At 58.6% G+C, this 25,664-nt stretch overlaps 1 protein-coding gene across 2 annotated transcripts in view; it reads right to left on the bottom strand.

Moving 5' to 3' along the window:
• Positions 1-25,664, bottom strand: part of PLXND1 (plexin D1) — a 51,970-nt gene that overhangs the window by 13,437 nt on the left and 12,869 nt on the right. For both annotated transcript variants that reach the window (XM_079933876.1, XM_079933875.1), the window contains exons 2-20: positions 20,832-21,008; positions 17,760-17,891; positions 17,366-17,466; positions 17,148-17,277; positions 15,641-15,818; positions 15,375-15,483; positions 14,832-14,934; positions 10,173-10,277; positions 7,765-7,854; positions 7,459-7,552; positions 6,359-6,513; positions 5,412-5,563; positions 4,454-4,553; positions 4,224-4,363; positions 3,294-3,461; positions 3,123-3,213; positions 2,685-2,948; positions 2,450-2,599; positions 1,473-1,587 (exon numbers count right to left, since the gene is read on the bottom strand). In XM_079933876.1, the coding sequence (XP_079790002.1) occupies positions 1,473-1,587; positions 2,450-2,599; positions 2,685-2,948; positions 3,123-3,213; positions 3,294-3,461; positions 4,224-4,363; positions 4,454-4,553; positions 5,412-5,563; positions 6,359-6,513; positions 7,459-7,552; positions 7,765-7,854; positions 10,173-10,277; positions 14,832-14,934; positions 15,375-15,483; positions 15,641-15,818; positions 17,148-17,277; positions 17,366-17,466; positions 17,760-17,891; positions 20,832-21,008 (2,554 nt within the window). The remainder of the gene's footprint in view (positions 1-1,472; positions 1,588-2,449; positions 2,600-2,684; positions 2,949-3,122; positions 3,214-3,293; positions 3,462-4,223; positions 4,364-4,453; positions 4,554-5,411; positions 5,564-6,358; positions 6,514-7,458; positions 7,553-7,764; positions 7,855-10,172; positions 10,278-14,831; positions 14,935-15,374; positions 15,484-15,640; positions 15,819-17,147; positions 17,278-17,365; positions 17,467-17,759; positions 17,892-20,831; positions 21,009-25,664) is intronic.

Raw genomic sequence — 25,664 nt, forward strand, 5'->3', positions numbered from 1 at the left:
GTCGGGAAAGATCCCACATGCCGCGGAGCTACTAAGCCCGTGCGCCATAACTACTGAGCCTGAGCTCTAGAGCCCACAAGCCACAACTACTGACCCTACATGCCACAACTACTGAAGCCTGCGTGCCTAGAGCCCGTGCTCCGAAACAAGAGAAGCCACCGCAATGAGAAGCCCGTGCACCGCACGAAGAGTAGGCCCCGCTCACCGCAACTAGAGAAAGCCCATGCACAGCAACAAAGACCCAACGCAGCCAAAAAATATGTATAATATTTTTATATATTATATATTCTATCCCAGTTTTCCCTAAATTTTCTACATTGAATATATTACTTTTTTAAAAACAGTTTTATTGAGATATAATGCACATGCCATATAGTCTATCCATGTAAAGCATACAATTGAATGGCTTTTAGTATATTCACAGGGTTGTGTAACCATCACCACTATCTAATTTTAGCACACTTTCCCTGCCCCTTGAAGACCCATAACCACAAGTAGTCAGTCCCCATCCACTCTCCCCCTGCCCCTGGCAACCACTAATTTGCTTTCTGTCTTTATCGATTTGCCTATTCTAGACATTTCATATAAACGGAATCAAACTATGTGATCTTTAATGTCTGGCATCTTTCACTCATCATGACATCCTCAAGGGGCATCCATGCTGTACCATGTGTCAGAACTTCTAAAAAATTACAAAGCAGTACTTATAACGCCTTTCTGAGATACAATATATCTATATATATATATCATACAATGAGATGTATCAAATATGTATATTCCTTTATGGCTTAATACTATCCCATGGTATGGATAAACCATACTTGCTTTATCCATTCATCAGCTGATGGACATCTGGGCTGTTGCCACTTTTGGTGATGAATAATGCTGCTATGAACATTCATGCACAGGTGCTTGTGTGGACATATGTTTTCATTTCTCTCGGGCAGATACCCAGGACGGGGACTGCTGGGTCACACGGTAACTTTATTTAACACGTCGAGGAACTGCCAGAGAGTTTGCCAGGGCAATGGCACCATTTAAATTCCCACCAGCAGTGTATGAGGGCTTCAATTTCCATGCTACATTGAATACATTACTTTCATAACCATTATTTTAATAGTGGTATAGCCTACCTAAGAGGAAGGTTAATCTTCCTGAACAGCCCTCTTATAAGTACCTTCAGCAGGCCCTACTGACTGGAGAACAGGATCCGAATCCCTCTGCATGGCACTCAGGGCCCATCGCCTGGGCCCAGCATACTTCTCAACAGCTATTGTCCTCCACCCTTTGTGCTGTGGCTGGGGCACACTCCTCACCACCCTCTGAGCGCCTCACCCATTCCTACCTTCACGCCTTTGTTCAGTCTGCCCCGGCCCACTATGCCTTCTCTCCTACCCACTGGTCTTCAGAGGGGCTGAGGCAAAGTGGGGTAGGTCTGCCCCCCAAAACGACACGAGGGTGGGGCTCCTTACCAACTACGGAGAGCAGCAGCAGGACACTACAGATGACGATGGACACGATGATGGCGGTCTCACTGCCCCCCAGCTGCAGTGTGGCGATGGTCTGGTTGAAGTTCCCTACCTGGATCTGCACAGGGGTGGGGGGAGGGGATTGTATCTTCCCTGGACTTACGCCCTGGCTCTTCTCCTTGCTAGCTGTGCGTTCTTGAGCAAGGCACCTAACCTCTCTGAGCCTCAGATGCCACAACTATAAGACAGAGAGAGCCCCACCCAGCTCCTGGGGATGCTATGAGGGCTAAATGAGATGATGCTTGTCAAGCCCTTAGTCCCGAGCCTGGCACAGAAGGGAGACTCAATAAATACAGGCAACTGTGATTATTACTACAGCCTGGGAGGAGCAGCAGAAGAGCCAGTGGCCGGGCAGTCCATAGAGCCTGGCCATGTCCTGAAGTATCTGTGGGGCTGCCCAACGACCAGGGGAGCAGGTGAGTTCTTAGGACTCAAAGGGCAGAACTGGGACTGGGGTACAGGTGAAAGGGAGCTTTTGCAGTCGGAGCCATCCTGGGTGGCATGTGCCACCCGGGAGGGAGTGAGCACCCCATCTCGGGAGGCATGCAAGCAGGTACAGTGCAGAAGAGATCCCACGTTCTAGGCCCTCTCTCCACTCCTGCTTCCCTCCCTCCATGACTCGGCATGGCAACTGGAGGCCCAGACTCTGGGTAGAGCAACAAGTGGAACGGGGACAACTCGTCATGGCCTCTGAGAGCCAGCTGGGGCCGATCACCGACCCTGAACAGATCACTAAGTTTCTGGGTCTGTTTCCTCATCCGCCAAGTGGGGAGGTAAAGCTCCTCTTTGCCATGGTTGTCTAAGCTTCTGAGCACGACAACGCTCAGCTGAGACGTGCCGGACAGGGGGCAGATGCTCGGGCACTTGGGACAAGACTGGGGGCCAAGCCCACCTCTGTCTCTAGTGCCCCGTCCACTCACTGTGATGGGCAGCTGCCCCTTGGCTGTGCCCAGGGACTCGTTGACCGAGCAGTGGATGACTCTCTCGGAGACGATCTGGATGTCACAGGCCACCTGGCCAATCTTGACCCGGTACTCGTGGCTCTCGAGGCCCAGGCCGTCCTGCTCCTTCTGCGGGAGCAGAAGGGCTGCTCGTAAGGCCTGTGGCTAAGCCCGGCCTGCTCACGCCCCCCACCTGGCACCCACTGGCACTCACGTGGATGACCAGGGTGAGGGGCTCCCCGGGGTGGTGCTTGATCCACTTCTCCCTCTTCGCCGTGGAGAACTGTGGGTCAGGGAGGTAGTCCAGGCGGAACCTGCTGCCCCGCTGGGCCTCCTCGGGGTCCAGGAGCTCCTCGTCCACGGCTGCCTCATCTGCGTAGGCCCGGCCGTTGAGGAAGAAGTCCACAGGGGCTGACGCGTTGCTCAGGGCCCCGGGCGATGGGCAGGTGATGAGGGTGGAGTTAAGAACCTTGCAGAGCTGGTTTTGGGGGGGGCCGGGGCCAAGGTGGGGGACGGGAGGGATAATCAGATGTGGGAAAAGAGGGGGAGAGAGGCAAAGAGACAGGAGAGGCAGAGATGAGGAGATGTGGTGGAGGGACGCCTGGTCAGCCGGGGCCACAACCAGCCCTGCCCGCCGGGGCCCCGCCCTCACCGTGGGCTCCCGGCCGATGTGGTGCACGGCCATGGACACCTTCTGCACCATGTGGAAACGCTCGCCGGCCACCGTGATGGTCCTGCCGCCACTGTGGGGGGACAGCAAGCCCCGTGAGCCCAGGTGCAGCCCCAGGGAGTGCCCTGGCCTGGGGTCACGTCCTGGTCTCACCTGACGTGGCTGCGGCGGGGACTGATGGCCGTGATGACCGGGTTCTGCTTGTACCAGAAGGTGAGGTTGCCGCGCACGCAGCCCCGGTGCTCGAAGCGCACACACACGGGCACGGGGGCCGGCAGGGCGCCCCCAGGCACCGTGCAGGTGATGCTGGTGTCTGTGCGCCTGCGGAGGACGCGGGCCTCTTCAGCAGGAACCCGCCTCCGTCACTCCCCAGCGACCAACACCCCGTCACCTGGGGCACGTGGCCTGGGGTCCAGGCCTGCTCACCTGGCCCCCACCTCATACAGAAATCTTGTTTCCACATTCCCACTGCCGCATCTTTGCTTGCGCTGTCTGCCCCACCTTGGATGCCCTGCCTTCTCTTCTCTGACCTGCCCCATCCCACCTCCTCCAAGAAGCTTCCCAGAAACCCTCCCCTGGCTCTCGCCCCGGTGAGGGCCCTGCGCCCACAGCCCTGAGAGCTCTGACTTCTCCCAATCCTGACCCTCCTGGATGTTCCTAGCTCCTGTGAGAGTGTCTGCTGTACCCTGAGGGCTGAGACTTTTGGGCTCATCTTGGTACCCACAGCAATGCCTATCAATGGCACCTGGTACACATTAAGTGCATAATAAAGACAAGTATTTCACCAAGAGCTTCTGGACCACAACCCTGCCACTAGCCACACCCCTGGGCCAGCGGCAGCTCTCAGAGTGTGTACAATCATCACCATTTTCACTGCAGGTTAAGGTCACTTATGAAGTACCTACTGTATGCTGGGCACAGCACTTCCCACAAGTCACTGGTACTGTTCTTACCGGCTGAGAAAATTGAGGCTCAGAAAGAGGAAGGGGCTTGGCCAAGGGGACACAGCCAGTGAAGTGCCTGGTGATGGCTGGTGCGAGGACATTACCCCCAGCCCCCCAGCCCCCCGGCCTACGGGCTTACACCAGCTCCATGCAGGGCTCCGTGTCATTCACCAGGACCTGGAGCTCGGAGCCCACATGGAGGTCGCTGCCGTGGATGGTGATCCTGGTGCCCCCTGCCTTGGGGCCCACGGCAGGCTCCAGGGAGTGAACCAGGGGCAGCTGTGGGGAGGAAGGCAGGCGGTCAGGCCTCAGGCCAGCCCGGGGTGAGCCTGGCAGGGTGGGCAGGGGATAGGCTGCAGCCTCCCTTACCACGTAGGAGAAGTGCTCCCGTGACCTGCCCTCCTTGGAGGCGTTCACCGTCACCACGTCTGAGAACGCCCCCGGGGCTGGCCCCGTGGCACACACGATCCTGGGGAAGGCAACTCTGGTCAAGGAGCAGCCAGCGGATCCTGGGGGCCCAGGCAGGTGCCATCTGGTTTCTCCCTCAAGCAATGGCCCCTGCTCCACCCCCAGGGTGTGTGAGCGCCCCATCCTTGCACTCAGCCACCCACCCTCCCACTCACACCTGGCGCTGTTATTTGGCCAGGACACCCAATGGCATTACCCATGTCAAGATACTGAGACAATTCCCCATCCGCTGAAAAACAGCCACTGAGTCCCCCAGGAGTCACCCTGGTGCCAAGCTCTTCCCCGGGACCACCCCCGACCTGAGTTTACGACAGTTCTGCAGCTATAAGACGAGGGGATTGGATAAGATGGTCTTTGGGGATATTTGAAAGTTCTCCAACCATGAGAACATTTGCTGGGCTGGTAGACTGATGGCCTTATCTGCAAGCATGACTTACAGCCTTCGGAAAGGAAACCCAGCTCATTCCCTGCCCTCCGGGCCAGGCTCCACCGCTGCAGGCCCAGACCTCTGCGCCACCAGTGGCTCCCACATTTTCCTAACAGCAATGTTTTTCATCGGAGCAAGGCTTCCGTGGAGGTAGGGCTGGTCTAGGGGAACACGGGAGGGCTTCCCAGGGGAGCAGGCGCCTGAGTGGTGTCCCCAGCAGGAAAGGGCAGGACGCACGGTGGAAATGGCCGGGAGACCCAGGCGTGAGTGACTTCTGGGGAGCAGAAGGGTGCCAAGGAGAGTGGGATGGCGGAGGGGGGAGGGGGGAGAAGAAAAGGGAGATGGGAGGGCAGAGATGCAGTTGGCACTTCCGGGGCGCGGGTGGGGCCTGCAGGTCACTCAGAATGGCCCAAGGGACTGCCCTCTACTCACTCCTCTGACACCGTGTATCTGCCGGCCAGCGGCTCACAGGCCACGCTGCCAATCCACACTCCACGGACCACGTCGCTGAGCCGCCGGCCCAGGTTCCTGCCGCGGATGGTCAGCAGGGTCCCGCCATCCAAGGGGCCACTCAGGGGCTCAATCTGCCAGGCGACCGGAGAAAGGGGTGAATGGGGTTCAGAGGCTGGGATGGCGGCAGGCTCCCGGGGAGGCAGGGCCAGGCAGACCCATCACTCAGGGGAGGCTCTGAGAGCGCTGGCACCGCCAGCCACTTGGCAGGTCACTGGGGCTGCCTGTTGTGATACTGAGCCGGCTTGGGTCTAGGGACACCAGTGCATAGGGACAGAGTCACTGCTATTTGAGGGGTGTCTCCTGGGGACACCGAGGTCCACTCCCAGTGGCCATGTCTGACCACATGACCCTACATCCCAACCAGAGCTGACTGGGCCTGGAATGGGCACCTGACCCAGGCTAAGCTAAACCGACTCCTTCCCAGAGATTTTTTTCTTAATTAAAACTGAGGCTTCGGAGTTACTGGCAGCCCCCATTTTCACCTTATCAGCAAGGTTTCCCTGACCTCGCTATAAACTTTAGACACCATCAGCCCCAGCAGACTCCCAATGCCCCCGCCCTGCTCTGCCTCAGCACTTACCACCTTCTCTATGTAAATTATTTCCTTTCTTATTGCTGTCCCCTAACCCCAACTAAAACATTAGCTCTGAGAAGGCAGGTACTCGTTTCCCTGCTGTGTCTCTAGCACCGGGCAGGGCCTGGCACCCAGCAGGTGCTCAGTGGGTAATACAGTGCGCAAGGGCCTGGGTGTGTGCAAGCACGTGTGCTGCGGGTCCCTGAGCCCACGTGGGGCGCTGTACGTGTGCACATTCAGGCATGTGGGTGCAACGGGCTTCCGAGGGGGGAGGTGGGGGCGGGGTGCTTACCGCTCGGATCTCGGGGGCGGGACAGGTGTCAGGCAGGGGCTGCAGGGTCCCCCGCAGGCGGCAGCCGTCACTCCACACACACAGGTGGCCCAGGTCCTCCCGGCCCAGGCACTGGGAACAGTCAGGGCTGCCCATGGCGCAGTTATAGACCTCCACTGCGGGAGACACGGAGGCAGCACAGGTCAGCAGGGTCCTGGTTCTTAGGATCAGGACCCCATGAAATTCTTAGTCTTCTCCAAACCCCCCGGGGGCTGTGCTAAGCACAGTGCAGCCACAGCCCCATTAACACTCATCCTCACTGTGAATCTATCCAGTGGGAGCTGTTTATTAGCTCCATTTGACAGGTAAGAGATGAGGCTCAGAGAGGTAGAGTGACTTGCCCAAGGTCACACAGCCTGTGAGTAGCAGAGCTGGATTCATACCCAGGCCCGAGTGGGTCTCCTGAGCCCCCACGGAGCTCCAGGATGCTAAGGAACCACTGAGCAATGCGGGTTCTGTGAGCCTCAGACCAGACCCTCAGACTGGCACAAGGAGGAGTGCAGGGCCAGTTCTCCAGGGCCTCAGGATGTGCAGGCTGGTTCTGGGGCTTCTGTCTGGGACCTTCATAGTATGGATGTGGGGGGTGCCCATGTCCACCGAGATGTCTGAGACTCCCCATGAACAGACAGGCCCTTAGAGAGTTGATTCAGTTCATATAATAAGAGCAAGGACACCAACCACCCTATGGGGGCACAGAGTATGCCCCAGACACCCTTGCAAGGCTTTGTGTGCACCATCTCAGCAAATCCTCACCACACCCTCTGTGAAAGGGCCTCTGCCCTTGCTTCATATGAGGACAAAGAGGCTCAGAAAGGGAAAGGTAAGGAAGTACCTGGGGCTGCACAGCCACTGGCCTGGAGATGCCCCGAGGGTGTGGTGCCCGCCCAGAGGAGCTGCTCGATAATCAAGTGCTGAGTAACTGACCAGGCACAGAAAAGCAGGGCTGGGATCTGAGGCAGCTTGTGGGTTAGGGAACACCCGAGCGGGAATGAGTCCCCCAAGGCTGCGTCCCACCCACCGCGCGAGGCCGAGTCCCCTGAGGCCGTGTAAGGCGCTCCCACCTGTCATGTGGTCAGGGCTGTCCAGGAATCGGGCAGGCCGCCCCTTTAGTTGGAGGCTGAGTGGAAACACCTGGCTCTTCTGGGTTGTGTGCAGCTGCAGAAAGACAGGAAAAACCATGAGCCGTGTGAGTGGTGTCTGGGTCTTTGTTGGGGGAGGGGTGTCAGGGAGACAGATGAGGGCAGGGCTACTGGGGGCAGGGGGTCCAAAAAGAGGAGGTAGAAAGGAAGGAGTGTAGGATCTGGACTTGCGCAGGCCTCCCCTTCCCCTCTGCCCCCGCCCCCCGCCATTAAAGCTACACCACTCACCACCACTTGGTTGCAGCGTACAGCTGATTCATTCACCCACACAGCCTCAAAGATCTCTTCTCGACCAAAGCTACATTCAAGCGCTGCACCCTGTGGGAGAGGGGGGTTGCGGAGACTCAGGTCAGCACCCACTGCCCTGTACCTCCATCAGGACATCTGACACTGCTGTCCTGAAGAGTGGGCGTGGTCCTACTATCAGGCCTTTGCCTGGGCTGCACCTCCTCCAGGATGTCCTTCCAGGCCTCCATGTCCAATGTTTGATGGAGGCAGGGGGTACATAAACACCTGGAACCTTGGCCTTGTGCTCTCTCCATGCCACTAAAAGTCTCACCAACATCTCCCAATGGCCTAAACCCGGGGCCTTTCACTCCGTGGGTAAAGCCCTGACTCTTCAGCATGACCGACATACAAGGTTCATCCCAGTGAGACTCCACCTGTCCTTTAATGTCAACACCCCCCCCCCCCACCGCCTCTGCCTCACAAGGCCTGGGACCAGCCACAGGACGCATGTCGACAGAGCACACAGGCTGTCCTGCCCTCAGCCTTTGCCCAAGCCCATTCTTCCACCCAGCAAAACTCAACACAACCTTCAAAATGCAGCTCAAATGTCCCATGTTCCAAAGCCTTCCCAGACTCCCCCCTCAAATCACAGGGGCACCCCTCACTTGATCATCCATCCATTCAGCAATGAACACTTGGGTGTGCGCCAGGGGCTCCATTAAGCTCCTAAAGCCTGTCCCCGACCCTGTAGGCCAAGGACCACCCTTATCCCCTGTGCAGGCTGTCTACACCTGGCCCCCCACCCATTGGGGAGGGTTGAGGCTGGGTCTCAGCCCCCCTGGCACCTCCAAGGGCAGCAGATGGCAGCTGAAATAGCTCAGCTTCTACCTTACACAGGCCCCCCCAGGTTCGAATCCCACCTCTGCTACCTCCTAGATGTGTGACCCTGTGCAAGTGGCTCCTCCTCTCTGGGTCTTGGGTTTCTAAACTCTGCAACAGAAAGAGGCTGCTCTACTCTGCAGGATTCTAGGAAAACTGGAGATCATGTTATCTTTAGTGGGTTGCACACTGTGGGTGCCTAATATATGCTGGCGGTTATCAGTATGCAAGAGGTGCTCAATAAGTGCTTGCTGAAAGACTAAACAGGGCCAATTCCCCAATCCCGTCTTGCCCTCAGCCCAGCACAGGCCTCCGGGAGCAGCATCAGTAAATATCTGCTGAATGAACAAATCTGGGTTTTGAGTGTGTCAGGCCAGCCGCGTGGCAGGACTTCCTGTTTATGTCCCTGTCCCTGGCAGATGTGACACCCTGAGGAGATAGCAGGTCGGCAACTCCCCTGCCCCGCCCCCTCCCCGCTTCGTTCTGAAACTAACACAGGAAAGTGGCTGTTGACAGGGCTGAGAGCTCACGTGTCCCTGCCACGCTGAGCTGCGAGGTGGGTCTGTCGTCCGAGTCCCTGGGCTCAGGGCCGCAGGGGAGCGGCACAGCCCTCCACATGGGTCCAGGCCCCTTGCTGCCCCTGGAGGCTCTTCCCAACCATTGCAGGGAAGAGCTTGAGGGCCCAGGGCAGGGCCGCCCTGCCCCTCACGGAGCTGCAGCCCCTGCCACGAGGCTGCCTGACGCATCCCAGATGCCTGGCGTGTGGCCCCCACGTGTGACAGGCGTCACGGGCCTCGGCTCCCCCATAGAAGCGACAGATGGCAAGTCCGCAGAAGCTGGGGAGGGGGTGGCTGGCATGCTTCCAGGACTCATCAACACTTCCCACCCAGGACGCTCCTCCAGGAGGGACCCAGAAAGGGGCTGTGTCCCTTCCCCCAGCCCAGATGGGCAGGGGGAGGGGAAGACTGGCTGTAGGGAAGAGCACTGAACAAGGAGTCCAGGGCTGGCATGCAAGTGCAGCCCTACGTTGTGTGACCTGGAGGCACCTGCATCCCCTTCCTAGGCCTCATTTTCCCCACCTGGACAATGGGGAGTCGGGCGGCAAAGGGGTTCTCTGGCCATTCTCCAGGGAAGACATGTCAGCCACGAACTGGGGAGGTGTCCAGGGTCACAACTCAGCCTGGGGTCTAGGGCAGGGCGGGGACGGTATGGACAGTGTCACCCATGGGCTGCGGCACTGGGCGGGCGCTGGGCCTGGATCAGGGGAGCTTTAGAGGTAAAGCCTGGGGGTCATGGCCAGGCTTTCCTGCGGGCACTGGGGGCGGCCTGCTGTCCCCGTGGCCTGGCCCTCCCCGCCCACTTTCCTGTTTCCCCAGCTCCGTGCAACCAGAGCAGGGCTTTCTCAAACATAGCCTGGAAACTCAGAGGAAGGAAACCAAAGCATGGGTGGTGGGCCCAGAGCAGAGTCCCCCCACCAGGGACGGCACTCTCCCAGCCCTCCGCCCCACCCCCACCCAGCCTTCACTTACCTGGAAGAAGGCGGCGTTGGCCAGATGCACCGGGATGCTCTGGGAGCTGCCCGTGGGCATGGGAGCCAGGGCTGAGGGCAGGATCTGCGGGCAGTCCTGAGGGCTCTGCAGTCAAAACCCAAGGAGGTGGGGCTGGCAATGGGGCATTTCGGAAAAGACGGGGTTCACGGCCACCCCAGCCAACCTGCGCAGCCCCGTCTCCCCGGGGAGACACCAGGCAGCCTGGGGAAGTGAGGAAACACTACTAACAAAACGTAGCAGCCGCACGCACCGAGGGCCGCGTGCCCACTGCCTCCCACATACCATCTCACTTGACCCTCACGGCAAGGCCTACGAGCAGGAGAAGGCATTGGCCCCATTTCGCCGATGACGAAACTGAGGCACAGAGAGATGCAGTACCCTGCCCAGTGGAACTGGGTCCCCATGGCCGCTCCACCGCGTGCCTCTCAGAGGAAACCTCCCTGTCTCTGGGCCTCACCTTTCCCAGCTGTAAAATGAGGGGCTCTACCACTTTCTGAGACTCCACCTAGCTCTGGAGTTCTGGTTTCCAGATTAACTCATGATAAATGATTCAGAAAAGAGAAAGCCCAGACTTCTGAACAGCCCACGGGAAACAGGCTGTGAGCGCCCTGGTGCCGCCAGGCTCCAGACCCTTCCCCATTGCCCGGGCGAGTCAGGCCTCTGGGTGGAGATGCCAGCGCCCGGCAAGTCCTGTGGAGGGCCTGGACATCCGCATTCCGCGGAGCCACGGAGGCGACTTCATAAAAGGAAGGAAGTTAGGGAGGGGGGAGGGAGGTATGAACCTGAGGTTCAGAGAGGAGGGGCGCTACCTGAGGGCAGAGGGCAGAGTTGCTCTTTGAATTCCCATCTGTCTGACTCTCGGGCCAGAGACTGAGTCCTGAAACTGAGGGCCAGGGATCAGGGGTCTTTACTCCTTATTGTTAATTAGACAGGGAGCTCCTTCAGGGGACCCTCAGGGGCCCAGCATAAAAACCAGAGCTCGAGGGATGCCAATGCCGTATTTACTGTCATTGACCATGGTCATAGTGACAGAAGTAGCGGCCAGCTGACACAGCCCTCCCTGTGCACCGGGATACTTCTGAGCACTTTGCACAGTATTAATTCAACAAATCCTTCTCCCAACAGCCCTACGAGGTAGGTACCACCATTACACCCATTTTACAGACTAGGATATTGAGGCACAGAAAAACCAAGTGGTTTGCCCAAGCACAGCGGGCTCTAGTTGTCCAGGATGGTTGCTGACCTCCAGGCCAGAAACCTCGCCCAGGCCAGTGAGTTTCCCTGGGAGCCGACCACAGGGGCCTTGGCCAAAGAGGCAACATGGCTGGGCCCAGGTGGGGCCTCAGCGGACCACACGGTGGGGCTGGGAGGTAGCAGCTGGTGTCCACTCGCTGTGTGACCCACAAGTCTGTCCCTCTCTGAGCTGCTGTCCTGTGCCATCCATGTGTAACCCCCCCGGAGTTTCCGGGAATGGAAGCCACATGTTTCTAATTGGGTCTCACAGCCGCTGCCAGCCTGCTTCACAGCTGGCTGGGGGCCCTGCAGCTCTGTCCTCCCAGCTGCACCCCACCTGAGGGTAGGTGGCCAACAGCGGGGGCTGGAGGGGTGAGGGCTGGGGAAGGGGGAGCTTCCGCAAGAGGAAGTGACGTGGGATCATCCCTGAGGGCCCCTACCCCCCTTGACCCTTATGAGCCACGGCCACCTGGATGCTTGTACCCATTGTACAGAGCAGGAGCAAGGCTGAGTGCGGGCGCATCTTTGCCCTCTTTCAGCACCTCCCCCAGGGTTGGCTAATCCTCCTTGGGGACAGCTGGTACATCTGCTGCCAGCCTCCAGCCCCCGACCATGGCCTCCAAGTCTGCCTTGGCCATAGGGGAATCTCCCCAACCCCCAGGCCTGTGGTTCGGGAGGGCTGACCCTACTCCCTAGCCCCAGGGATGGGCGGGTACCCAGGCCCGTCCTGGACTCAGCAATTGGTATGGGGAGTGAACGTGACCCAGTTCCCCTGGAACTTCCGCAGAATCAATGAGAAAGTCTCCTGGGGCTGCTGGGGGATCAGAAGCCTGCCCGGGGCTGCTGAGGCCATCTTGCTGCCAAGAGGGGAGGGCCTGCCTCAGAGTGGAGGCCACTCAGAGGGGTGGGGAGGCCCTGCTGACAGTGTTGGAGCCCCCGGACCCAGCTGTGCCTGAAGGGGACGCCGCCCCTCGGACTCTGTACTCACACAAGCCACACGATTCTGTTGGGGCTGACGCCAGTTTGAGCTAGGGCTTCCCTGCTCGCAAAGGACTGGGGCCTCCTGGTCCCACCCCAAGCAGAGTCGTCAATGCCTCTGAAAGATGCTAAGCAGCTTCTCCCCTTTGCCAGAGTGTAGCTGCAGGCTCAGGAAACCATGGCCGACTGACCGAACGAACTCTGCGCAGAGCCAAGAAGGCGGGAGACCAGGAGTTGGGGGAACAGATGCCAGGGCGGCAATGCCAGGAGCCGCAGAAAGCCCAGATGTGAGCCCAGTGTGTGCCAGTTCACAGGGGGCCTCACCTGTCTCCACACTGGAGTCCACAGACTCCCCCAAGGTCTTTCTACGTTCAAGAGTTGAGAGCTCGGGTCCCAATCCAGCGGAGCACTGGGTGGCCCTGGGACCCTGAACCCACCTGACCTGTTCCTTCCCTGCCCTTCTGCACCGCTCCCAGCCCCTGTAAACTTCCCCCACATTCCCACCAAACTACCCTCTCCACCGGCTCCTAACCACCTTCATGGACGCGTCTACCCAGGCTCCCCACCAAGAGACCCTGCCCTTCCATCTGCCCAAACCCTCCTTGCTTCTAAGGCCAAAAGTCACACCGCCTTGGGGTGGCCACGCCCTCCCTGGACAACTGAAAGTGGAGGATGCAGCGCCTTCCTTATTCTCCCCCGCTCTGCGGAAAAGCTGAAGCCCTCCTCCTGGCATCCTGCACTCCCCGGTTTCCTTCCTCTGGGGCCCACGAGGGAACAGGAAGTGAGAGAAGACTCAGCCCCTAGCACCTGCCTTCCCAGAGACACCTCTCTGGCTTGGCCCAAGCCCTACCGCCTGCTCCCAGCTCCTGAGGGGTCCAGGGGGATATGCAGACCCCGCTGCCTGCCGCCCAATCAGAGGCATGGCGCCTCCACGGCTAACTGGCACTTAACTAAACGCCAAATTAAGCATCGGTTCAGAAGCTCCTGCAGGCCCAGCGTGGGAGCTGCCTCTTTTCCCACTGGATTGCCATAATCCTCTAAGACAGGCCCTCTCTGCACCCCCCTCAACCCTGACCTGCAGAGCCGCAGACCTGGGAGAGAGTGGTTCACGGGGGCACTGCCACAGATACACCTCCAGGCTGCTGAGCGCCTATGCATCTGTTAGGACCCGGCAGAAGGTTCCCCTCCCAGAGAAGTCCTCCCTGTCCCACCCAGCAGAGTGGCCACCTACTGTGTGTCAAGTATGAAGTTGGTACCTTACAGACAGGTGTAATTCCAGATGCCCGCCCCAGCTTTTGAAATAGGCTCCATTTTACAGATGGGGAAATAGGCACAGAGAGGTCTGGCAGCTTGCCTGGGATCACACAGCTACAACTCACACCTTAGGCTCTGGGTTCACAACGGGGAGGGCAGAACCGTGTCTAACCTGGTGCTTTCCCAGTGCCTAGGACACACCCAGGCATACAACAGGTGCTCAATAAATGAAGAGTGTTGAGGCTGAGTCCTCCTCGCCCCAGTATCCTAGGGCAGAGCACAGGAGGCAGGCTGCCGGCATGAATGCTTCACAATGACATTCATCAAGTCCCTACTGTATACACAGGCCAGGGCTGGGGCCGGAAGGAGATGTTGACCCCAAACGAGAGCAGGAGTCCTGGCTGGCCTAGACTGGAGTCCCAGCGCCCACTGCAGAGGCTCGGAGCCTCCCCTGGGATTTCGCCACACAGCCTCTACCGGGCCTCTCTCCCAGCACTGGAAACCCCACTTTACTGCATCACTGCTTTGAGTTAAGCATTGCTGCTGCGGTACACCTCCTCCTCAAAGCAATTCTGACGCTCAGGCAGGAGGGGCTGAGACCACAGGATTCCAGGCTCGGGCCATGAAGTCCCTCCTCAGCATTACTCGTTGGCACCTGCCATGGGCAGACAAGGCTTTGGGGATTCCTGACGAGGTTCCCTGAGCCCAGAGCCGAGAGGCTGGGGCTTCAGTTGCTCTGGGGACTGGTACTCTCTAGGGTTGCTGGAAATGTTGAAGGTAAAATTGAAAAGTAGCACAAAGTGCAGAAGGGGGCCTCCTCCTACAGCTGGAGGCGTAAACTGGCTCGGGCTTTCCTGGGGGTCAGCTGAGCTAAAAGTGAAAAACAGGGCCAGGCTTTCACCCCAAAATGCCACTTTGAACAACTGGTCTCCAGGGAATAATCAAGGCCGTGCACAGTGCCCTGGACGTATCAGAATGCAAAAAAGAAACAGGAAGGATCAGCATGTCCAACAAGAGGGGGTTGGTTAAATGCACTGTGATGTGATGAGCCCGGCACAGCTGTTAAATCTGGAGCGAAGGAAGAAAATTTAACGATACGGAAATGTTCTCAACATACTAAATGGGAAAAAATGGACCACTGGAGGCAGAGGGCACGCGTTGGGCCTGGCTTACCGTGGGATTCGGTGAGGACTCACACCGAGACTGGTTGGAAACACAGGAGTGCTGCTGGGCGCACCAGAAACAGGGCCACTGTGCCGACAGGCAGCTGGTGCAGCTGGAAGACAAGGGGGGCCCTCAGCTACCCGGCTCCCGGCCCCGGTGCTCAGGAACCGGGACCCAGGGATGCAGATCCCAGCACAGGGGAAGGTCTTTCTCAAAATCAGAGCTGCCGAGAGGGGCTGGGCACTCTGTTAGGTAGTGAGCTTCCTGCTGCAAGAGGTATGCAAGGAGGAAATAGGTAAGCAGGGCCTTTATGACACTAAGTTAAGTGTAATCATAGCACTTCTCTCGGCCTCTACCAGCCTGGGTGCTCACAGACGCCGGGCACTGTGCCATCTTTGCCGGGCAAAGATGCCAGTTTGTTGCACAAACATGCCGGCGAGTGAACAACCAAGAGTCCTGTCTGCCTCTGGGACACCATCATGTCTCTTCCCCGGGCTTCCCCAGGAGCAGAACCTCCTCCCGCCACCTGGAAGCAGGCCCCGCGCCACTCACGCTGTGTGGGGATACACCTGCCCAACACGGCCGCAGTCGTAGATGGTGAAACTGGCCCTGACGATGTTCTGCCCATTGACCCTCACCGCCATCTCGACGGTTACGTGGTCTGGAACAGAGCAGGGGATCCAGGGAGAGAAGAACAATGGAGCTGGGGGTCTCCACCGACATCAGAGGCTGTGATATCAGGACCCCCATGCCTGAGATTCCACCACCTGAGAGCCCCCATCTGGCTGTCCCCACAGCCCAGGCAGTGAAGTGCTTACCTTGGTTGGGTGGGAAGGGCGGGAACCGGTTCCTCGGCAGGAGGTTGCAGTAGGCGATCTGGTGGCCAAAGGCAGGGCCCGGAACCCGAGCCACAGTGTGGATGTCGTTTCCATAGTCACAGGCCATCTCCATGCCGCTGAGGCTGGGCAGGCTCCCTGAGATCTGCAGGATCATACCCTGGAGGCCAGGGCCCTTAGCTGGGGGTGTGGGGAACGGGGTGGGGTGGGGGTGGAGGAAGGCCACTCCCCGCACCGCCCCACCCCCGCCCTGTAACCCCAGGAGAAGAGGTGGTGGGTGGTCAGGACTCCACGCCAGAGGGCTGCAGCCTACATGGGCCTCAGTTTCCCTGTTTGCAAAATGAAACTGACCATCTTACAGTAGCCAGAGGCGCTGCATGATGTGGCCCCCGTGACCTCAGATGCCATCCTCTGACACCCTCTCAAATCATGAGTCTTGGTCCCACCTCAGGGCCTTTGCACTGGCGGTTCCCTCTGCCCAGACACTCACCCTGCCTTCCTACCTCTGCTCAGATGTCGCCTTTGCAGTGAGTCCCCCACCTCGACCTGGTCTAAAATGTCAACACTGCCCTGCAACCTACTCGCTCTGCACCCGGTTCTCTGCTCTGCTTTCTTTTTCTCTGTAGTACTTATCACCATCTTGGCATTTTATCTTGCTTCGTCTCTCTCCCTGATGAGCATGTCAACCCCTCAAGGACCAGGCGTTTGTCTATCTTATTCACCGTTGTCTCCCCAAGTCTAGGCCTGTGCGTGGCACAGACCCAGTTTGCTTGACCAGATGATGTGTGTGCAGGACTGTGACATGTAATGATGGGGAGGAGGGCGCCCAGGAGCCCCAGGGCCTGTCTGGGCCATCAGAGCCATCATCTCCCCCAGGTGACAGAGGAAGATGCCAGCCTCAGAGAAGTCACTGAGGGCAGGGCTGGGTGGGACCCAAGCCTGTCTGTCCCTCAGCCCCTGCCAGGGCCTGGAACAACCCTGCCCGGGCCTGGAACACCCCTGCCCAGAGGCTGCCTGCTACAGGTAAGCAGGAGGCTGCGGCAGCTCTAGGCCCTCCTGGACACAGGTGAGGGGGTAGCTACTTGCCCCCATGCTGCAGATTCATGTTTCCCAGCTCGAGAAACAGCAGTCTGGCACTTGGTGGCCAGGATGTGAGATGGGGGGTGCTGGCTCTCCTCCCATCTTCTAATTTGCCCCCCCTCTTCTGTGACTCTGGAGCCCACCCACTTGAATTCAAATCCCAGCTTTGCCACTCCCTCGCTGTATGACCTTGAACAAGTCACTTCACCGCTCTGGCCTCAGTTTCCTCGCCTGTAAAATGGGGATGTTAAGACCATCCGGTCGTTATCGTTCTCGTCATCTGCCTCCAGGTCCCTGGGATGCTATGCGCAGGAGTCTCCACCTCTCAGGGTTTGGGTGCCAGGTGAAGGGCTGTTCTCCACCCGTACTTCTGAGCCCGGAGCTGGGTCCTGGCTCCCCAGAGACTCACCGGGTACTCTTGGTGCACATCGATCTCGGCCGGCAGGACGGTCATGGCGGGACAGCGGCCGGGGCCCTCGCTGGCACTGGTCCAGAAACGCGGCTGGCTGGAGTTGGCGCAGTCCTGCTGCAGGGTGCACCTGGGGTGGCACGGCGCAGGTCAGGACGCAGGGGGGCTCCCCCGCCCCGACGGCCTCCCTGGCCCAGCCCCCGTCCCAGGGGTCTCACCGCGTCTCCAGGGCACACCAGCCGCAGTAGGCGTCGGCTGCACCCACGCAGTCCCCGCAGGTGGTGTGCACAGCACACGCAGCGACTTTCACCCTGGCCATCTAGAGGCAGAGGCAGGGGCCCAGATCAGAGGGGCTGCCGGCCCCTCCCAGGGGAGTCAGCACGGCGAGGGCTGTGAGAAGCTGGGGAAACTGAGGCTCGATGCTATAATGGGGGACACACAGGGAACAAGGCTGCCCTGCAGAGGTGATGCCTGCGCTGGGAGGTGAGGACGAGCAGGCCGGGGGTAAGGGAGAAGGCGCCCCCAGCATCAGCAGCAGCACGCGCACAGGCAAGGCAAGCAAGAGAGCTCGGCTCGTCCTGGGACCTCGTCAGACCGAGGCTCGGGCCTTACCTGGTGCGACGTCATCAGATAGAGGTAGCCGGGGTCTGCGGGGTCAAACTGCATGACGTGGTGCACAGGCTCCCCGTAGGCCACCGTCACCACCTTCCTGCTCACCACCTGCATGCTCTCGTTCAGGTTGATCTGGGGTGGGGGGGGAGCCGTCAGGGCACGGTGAACCACGAAGGTGCCCGGCAGGGGGAGGCCGAATGCGGGGGACCTGCCCTGGGGGTAGGGGCTGACCCGGGCTGGGAGTCTCCACCTCTGCCCCTCTCTCGGGCCCTTCCAGGACTGGCAGAGGGTCACTCTACGCTTTTGCCTCTGCTGTGCCCCCACCAGGGCCTCCCTCGCTGCCCTTCATGGGCACATCCAACCCTGTGAATAGCTTCAGGCTTCACAGTTTACAAAACATTCTCTGGGAGGCTGTTGGGCATCATGCCAAGGAGCTGGGACTTGGGTTTGAATCCTGGCCTTGACATTTACAAGCTGCACAAAGTACAAGTTGTCCAAGTCACTTCCCCTCTCTGAGCTAATGGGGCTGATGACGATACCTGCCCCGCGTGCCCACGAAGTGTGCTAAAGAAGATGCGGCGGAAGCGCTGCCAGGGCCAAGCCCGGGAGAAGCTGCAGAGCCACCCGTCTCATCCCTCCCCTCTCACGCCCATCTCACAGATGAGGAAACTGAGGCCTAGAGAAGCAAGGGACTTGGCAAGAGTCCTAAAATGAAGATGCCTCAGGGTCGTGATGCAAGCCTAGGCCTGTCTGACCCCAGAGTCCAAGGCTGGGGCTGGGGTGTGGGGTCCAATGTCCGGGCAGGAGAAGGACCAGGACTAGCTGGGGCCTGGAAGCTTCTCTGGCTGAGGGCCCGTCTGCATGTCCCCTAGAGGACTGACAGTGCCGATCAGAGACCCATCAAACTGCTCTCTTCCGGCTGGTCTCACAATCTCAACGTGCTGCCCTGTCAGGGTCCTGCCAAGCCCTGAGCTGGGGTCAGGGGTCTAGATGCCTCCCTGGGGCCTCCTACCACCCAGCCCTCCTCGGTGGGCTCCCAAACCTTTAGTGGCTCCTCCTGCGTGTGGCATCAACTTGCTCTGGCATTCAAGGCCCTGACGATCCATCTCAGCTTACTCCACCAGCCTCATCTCCACCCACTAAACCCGACTCAACATCCCAGCCTCTGAGCCTTTTCCCATGCTGTGCTCCCTTTCTGGAACACTTCCCTCTCCGCCTTGGACCAAGATTTGTCCTCCCAAGGTCTCCAACAAAAAGGAGGGCTTCGCAGATGCCCTCCACACACCCAGTTGGAATTACTCTCTCCCCAGGTTCCCACAGGCTGTCCCCGCCCTTGTGACATCCCTCGTCCCAAGGGGCCTCTTGGCAGAGCCTGTCCCGGGCAGCTTGGCCCCATTCCCACCCCCAGGCATCCAGCAGACATGTTTCCACTCCTTCAACAGTCTACTGATGGGACTTCCCTGGTGGCGCAGTGGTTAAGAATCTGCCTGCCAACACAGGGGACACGGGCTTCAGCCCTGGTCCGGGAAGATCCCACGTGCCGCGGAGCAACTAAGCCCGTGCGCCACAACTACTGAGCCTGCGCTCTAGAGTCCATGCTCTGCAACGGGAGAAGCCACTGCTATGAGAAGCCCGCACACTGCAACGAAGAGTAGCCCCCGCTCGCCACAACTAGAGAAAGCCCGCGCACAGCAATGAAGACCCAACGCAGCCAAAAAAAAACCCCAAAAATAAAACACAGTCTATTGAGCACCTAGTGTGCTCTGGGGCCTGGGCTGGGTGCTTATGATCTAAGCCCCAAGCTGGGCAAGTGGGCGGGAGATGACCCAGCACAGCGCAGCGTGGAGGGTGAAGAGGTCCAGGTTGAGGGGTGGGGTGGCTCTGTGCTGACTGGACCTGAATTCAACCAAGGCTCTCGCTGTGTGACTTTGGGGCAGTCGTTTCCCCTCTCAGAGCCTCAGTGTCCTCATCTGTGAAATGGGGATCATGGCTCTGCCTCCCTTGAAGGGATGTGAGAATTAAACAAGATGATGCCCGTGACACGCCTGTCGAGGCTGGGTAGACAGTGGTGCCTAATAACTGCAGCTTCGTGGGTGGGGGAGACTCCTGGACAGATGGGGAAATTGAGGCTGAGTGAGAAGTAACCACCCCAGGTCACACAGCTGGGAGGGGAGGAGCGAGGATCCCCATCTGAGTACCTGACGCCAAAACACAAGCCCCACTGTCTGCGGACCCTCAATGGAAGCTCTGAAGGTTGAGGAGGACCCCTGCCCCCTCCCTGCTCCCACAGCTGGCATCTCCCCCAGAGGGCCAGGCGGGCTGGGACTCTGACCCCCACTGCTCAACCCCAGCCTGGGGCGTCTGCCCAGGGAACTGAGGGAATTGGATTATCGGATCTGAATCAATTAGGCCAGGGCCTGGTGCCGGCTGGAGGCATGCCAGGTGGCTGTCGTTCTGACCAGCAGGGTGTGGTAGGTGCCTGGGGGGCAGGTTCACGCCCTCACCTGGAGGCCGCTAAGTGGGGAAACTCTCACCCCTTCCCAGCTCCAGGCAACTCAGGGCCGGGCATCATTACCTCCAGAAACCAGTCACTTTGGTTTCGGGCTGGGGCATCTGCAGAGGGCGGCCAACAGAGTGGAGGAGGAAACGGGAGGAAGAGTCCCCACTTGCCAAGCTGTGGCCTCCCCCTGCCCCTTGAAAGTCCTACAACAGTCTCAAGAGGCCAGAAGTGCATCCCTTAACAGATGGGGAAACTGAAGCCAGGAGAGAGAAAGTTCACTGCCCAAGGTCAAACAGCCTGCAAGCGGCAGAGCCCAGAGACCTGAACTCAGATCCACCCGGTTTCAAAACCCCAGTCCTGGAGCCCTGAGAGAAGGGCCCCCTCTCAGTCCTGGTTCCCTCCTCTGCAGGACGGGTACTTACTGCTGTGAGTAAGAGTGGAAAACGCAGACGTGGAAGACGCCGCCTTATAACCCGTGGGCCCCTCCCCCCAACCCCTGCCCCCTCCCCCCCCCCAACCCCTGCCCCCTCCCCCCCCCCAGCTACCCCCCCCAGCCCCAGCCCTAGCCCTACCTTCAGCAGCCGGCCACTGACTGTGCCCAGGAAGACCACCGTGTAGTTGCCCACGCTGGCCACGGCCACGGAGGAGAGGCCCTGGGCTCGGAACACGGGCGAGGCCTTCAGGGGCTGCAGGATGGATAGGGGGTGCTGCAGGTGGGCGGCCCCGCAGTCCAGCTGTTCCGGCTGCAGCTGGAAGAGAGACACATGTCAGACCTCGGCTCCGGAACCTTCTCCGGCTCCCTGCCCACACAGCCGGCTGTGGTCTCCGGCCTCAGCATCAGTGCTTTCAAAGTCCTGCTCCTGTTCTGTATGCCCAGCGCTGGGCTCAGGCCCCAACATAAGCAGGACCCCGTCTCTGGGCCCAAGTTGACCTCTGCCCTCGGCTTCAGTCACGGAGCTGCCCCAAGGAGATGGGTACGTTCCGGGTGTGCAGGAGCTGGACAGGAGGAGTCATGTGAGGAAGGCAAGAAGGCCCAGGGAGGCCAGCCTCTGCCCCAACTTACCTGCTGACACCCAAGAGGTGTCCCTCCTGTCCCGGCGAGGTCTCCACAGCAATCATGGGGTCTCCTCCCCCCAGGCCCCTGCTCTGACCCCAGCAAGCCCCTCCCAAATTCCCAGCAGCTCGCCAGACCCAGGTTGAGGGCTCCCCAAATTGAGGTCCCTCTCTCCTTTCCCAACACACGTCCCTTCATCTGCCCACATTGCAGATGGGCAAACCGAGGCCAGGTGTGTCCAAATGCACAATCCTGCCATCCACATCAGCTGCACCTCACAGGAGTGGGAAAACCGCGCTGGCATGCCCAGCCCCCGCCATTCCCAGGACTTGCGCCCACCTTTTCCACCTTTCTCTGAATTTTGTTGGTTCTTTCAAAGGTTTCTCCTGCAGTCTCCACAGAAGTACAACACAGGCCTCTAGAAGGGCCTTTCAGAAGACAACTGTGCAAACCCACAAGGATGCAGACACAAGGGTGTTTTAGAAGAGTGGGGGGTGGGGGCCACCACCTCAGTGTCCACGAGGATTGAGCACGTCATCCAGGAGAGCCACCCCAGCCCTGGGAGACACCACAAATCTGCACCGATTATGAAGACAGATGTCTGGCTGAGAAAAGTCTCAGGATGTCGTGGGGCCTTTTTGGTAAAACTGGCACATAAACATTAAAGTAACGTCACGACAGCAAACAATACAGGCCACGTTTACTGGGAACTGACCCTGTACCGGGCCTGTGCGTCAATTCCCTGAATCCTGGCAGCCCTCTGAGGTCCCATGTCACAGACAGGGAAACTGAGGCTCAGAGGGGATGTGGCCTGCTCCAGGTCACCAGCTGCAATATCACGCCACCAGGACTGAAGCGGCCAGCAGAACTGGCTTTAGGGCATGGCTTTAGAGAGACGTTTTTTTCCCCTTATCTGTGCTTTTTGCAAGCCAAAGCCGCTGATGATGTGCCCACATGGGTTTTGTACAAAATCTCAACTAGTTTACAAAAGCAAACCATAAATACCAGGTCCTTCATTCTTGGGAAAATAAACAGAGCTGAGCCCTGAGCCCAGCGATGGGGTGGGGATGGGGACTGCCCTGGGCCACAACTCATGACCCGGTGGCCTTCCACAGGATGGCCAGGAGCGACCTGAGCAAGTCACTTCACTCCTCTGAGCCTCAGTTTACTCAACTATAAAATGGGTGCATCTCCAGCACCTCCCTCATAGGCACTGGGATAAGACAGTTCATCGTAAAGCGCCGGCCCGGAGCGTGGCTCACAGTAAATGCTCCCGAAGTGTCAACTGATACTATCGCTGTTTCAGATACGACAGTCACTGAAATTATTATTATAAAGTGGAATTTGGGGGCAAATCATGCCTACCTCAAAAACTTTCTAAGCTGGACCACCTGGGACCACCTTAAGGCAGCCATCCTCTCACCGAGGAGGCTCTTCCAGGCCCCTCTTCTCTGGGCCAACTCTTGCCCTCAACGTTTCCCCGAACACAGCTGCCAAGTGAGCGCTTTAAAGGTACAAAGGTCTCCTCTGCTTGAAACCCTCAGATGGTTTACACGATACTGAGAATAAACCTTGGATCCTAAACCCTCCCTTCAGGCCCCTGGGATCTTCTGGGCCCAGCCCATTCCATCCTTGCCCTCACTCCTCCACTCCAGCCACACCGGCCTCATTTCTGTCCCTCAAACAGTCCAAGCTGGGTCCTGCCACAGGGCCTTTGCCTGTGCCGGTCCCTCTGCCTGGAATGCCACTGCCCAGACTGTCTTATCACTGGCTCTTCATCTTTCAGCTTCAGACTACCCTGCCTGACCCATCCTCTGTGTTCATCTCTGCGCCCAAGTTGGGGGCCGGCCCTGGAAGGAGGCTGCTGGCCCATCTCCTCAGCGGCCTCTCCTAGCCGTGGTCCCACCCCCCCGCAATCCTGCGGCTGCAGGGAAGAGATGAGGCGGCTCTACCAGCGAGCAGGCAGGAGAGCGGGCACGTGGGCCCAAGACCTGTCATGAGGATGCTTTTCCCAGGGGTTGTCTAACTCTTCTTCACTGAAATCTGTGGATTACTTGTGTCATTTAGTAATACGTTGTTCTAAAATTAAAATAGCAAACCCTTGCCCAGGGGACAGGCGCTTCCTCCCTGAGCTGTGGGAGGGGTGGGAAGGCAGGAAGGGGACACCTGGAGGGCCTGGGTGACAACTTTGGGATTTTCTGCACTGGGCCCTGCGATGGGGGGTCCCCAGCCAGCCAGAATGGGGGGTCCTGGGAACAGCCGGACCAGGCGCCCAGATCAGGGTGATTTGTGGGCCGGGGGTGCAGAGAGGATGAGGTGGGAATGGCTGGGAATCTAGCTCTCGCCTGCCCGCCCTGACGCTCACAGCCATTAACTCTGCACTGGAGGAATTCTCTAAAAAGCCTTTCCTCTGACTTTTTTTTTCTTATTCTAAAAATAAAATTTTAAAAAAATTTTAAAGGAGAAGTAACCCATTGGCTGCTCTGCGTGATCTGTGCTCTGAGGGGGAAGCTGGCTCCCCAGCCGCCAGGGGAAATCACAAGGCTACAACTGACTCGAAAACGGAAGCCAGACACACGTCCATTGGGCAGGCGGGAAAGGCCTCTGCTGTTGGGGGATGTGGCCCGGGAAAGGGGGAAAGTGGGCTCGGGGGAACTGGCGGGCTGTCCCGGGTGTGCCCTCAGCCGAACCCGGTCTCCAGGGGCAGTCAGCTCCAAGGCCCAAAATACTGCTTGCCCTGACTGTGTGACACAGCCTGAAATCCCTCCATCAGCACCAGCCCGCCTTCCAGTCTCACTTGGCGTTGGTCTTTCAAAACACAAATTCCTCTGAGAGAAGGGGGAGGGCTGGACTCTCACAGTGGCCTCCTCCAACCCAGAAGGGCCACCTTCCCAAGCGCAAGACTGGAGAGCCCCTCCTTGGCTTTTGGCCGTCCTCAGGGTCAAGCCTGACATTCAAGGCCTCTGTGATCTGGCTCCTGCCGGCTGCTCAGGACTGGAGTCTCACTTCTCTCTCTGCCCCGCCCTCAGCTCCGACCACATCAGTCTCTGCAGTTTCTCAAATGCGGCCACACTTTCCTCCTGGGGCGCCTGAACCTTCATGATGTTGTTCCCTCAGTAGCCAACGCCCTTCTCATACCTCTGAGCCCTCTATTTCCCCTCCTCTTGACCCACACTGTTCCCTTTGCCAGGCGTGCCCAGGTGGCAAGTTTTCAGCCAGGTTTCAAGATGCAATTCCAAAAACACCTCTCCAGCCCTCTGTGACAGCACTGTGCTGGTCACCACCTTCATTTCTCATGGTAGCGTATGCACGAGCTTCTCCAGGGTGGAGACTGTGCTCTGGGGTGAGTGTTTACTAAAGAAAGGAAACTAATTTTGACTAAAGTGTGAATGACTGTATTCAGCTTCTTCTTTTCCAAGCAGAAATAATGAGAGGGACTTCCCTGGTGGTGCAGTGATCAAGAATCCACCTGCCAATGCAGGGGACACAGGTTTGAGCCCTGGTCCAGGAAGATCCCACATGCCGTGGAGCAACTAAGCCCGTGCACCACAACTACTGAGCCCGCATGCCACAACTACTGAAGCCCACGCGCCTACAGCCCGTGCTCCGCTGCGAGAAGCCACCACAATGAGAAGCCCGAGCACCACAATGAAGAGCGGTCCCCACTGGCCGCAGCTAGAGAAAGCCCATGCGCAGCAATGAAGACCCAATGCAGCCAAAACTAACTAAATAAATAAATTTATATATATAAAAAACAAGAAACAATGAGAGCAACACTGCACTGCCATGCTGGACACTGGAGAACGGAAGGAAAAGTATGGGTCAATTGTATGTCACTGTGTGTGTGACCACACAGGGGAGCCAGGTGTTCAGTGCCAGGCGGCACCTGGCTGCTACTTTTGGTTCCTCTAAGAACCTCAGTTGATCCTTCTCTGAAATGGGATGAGCCACGGGCGGCTGCTGGTCTCAGCTCTTTTCTAAGAGCAGGACGCCTCCTCCTTCTCCACTGGCTGCCTCCGGGGGCCAAAGCTCAGCGCTGCCCACTCTCCCACTAGAACTCTGACATACTGATTTCACTATCAACTGTAATTGTGTTGACTTTCTCCCCCCGGGAAGCCAGTTGGAGCAAGAGCTTCCAGAGCCTGGCTTCTCAGCCTCCCGCCTCCTGCCTGCAGACCCCACCAAACCTCAGCCCCACTGCAGGCGGCACTCCGAGGAGGATGAGGCGTCAGTGGCAGCCAACAAGACCCGCGGTTCCGTCCCAGGTGTAGACTACACCGGCTGTCGGGGTTTCGTGCTTGGGAAGTGAGGGCACTTTCCTGCCTCAAGTTTTTGGTTGTTACCGAACCCC

This window comes from Stenella coeruleoalba (assembly GCF_951394435.1).
Source record: "Stenella coeruleoalba genome assembly, chromosome: 10".
Classification (NCBI taxonomy): domain Eukaryota; kingdom Metazoa; phylum Chordata; class Mammalia; order Artiodactyla; family Delphinidae; genus Stenella; species Stenella coeruleoalba.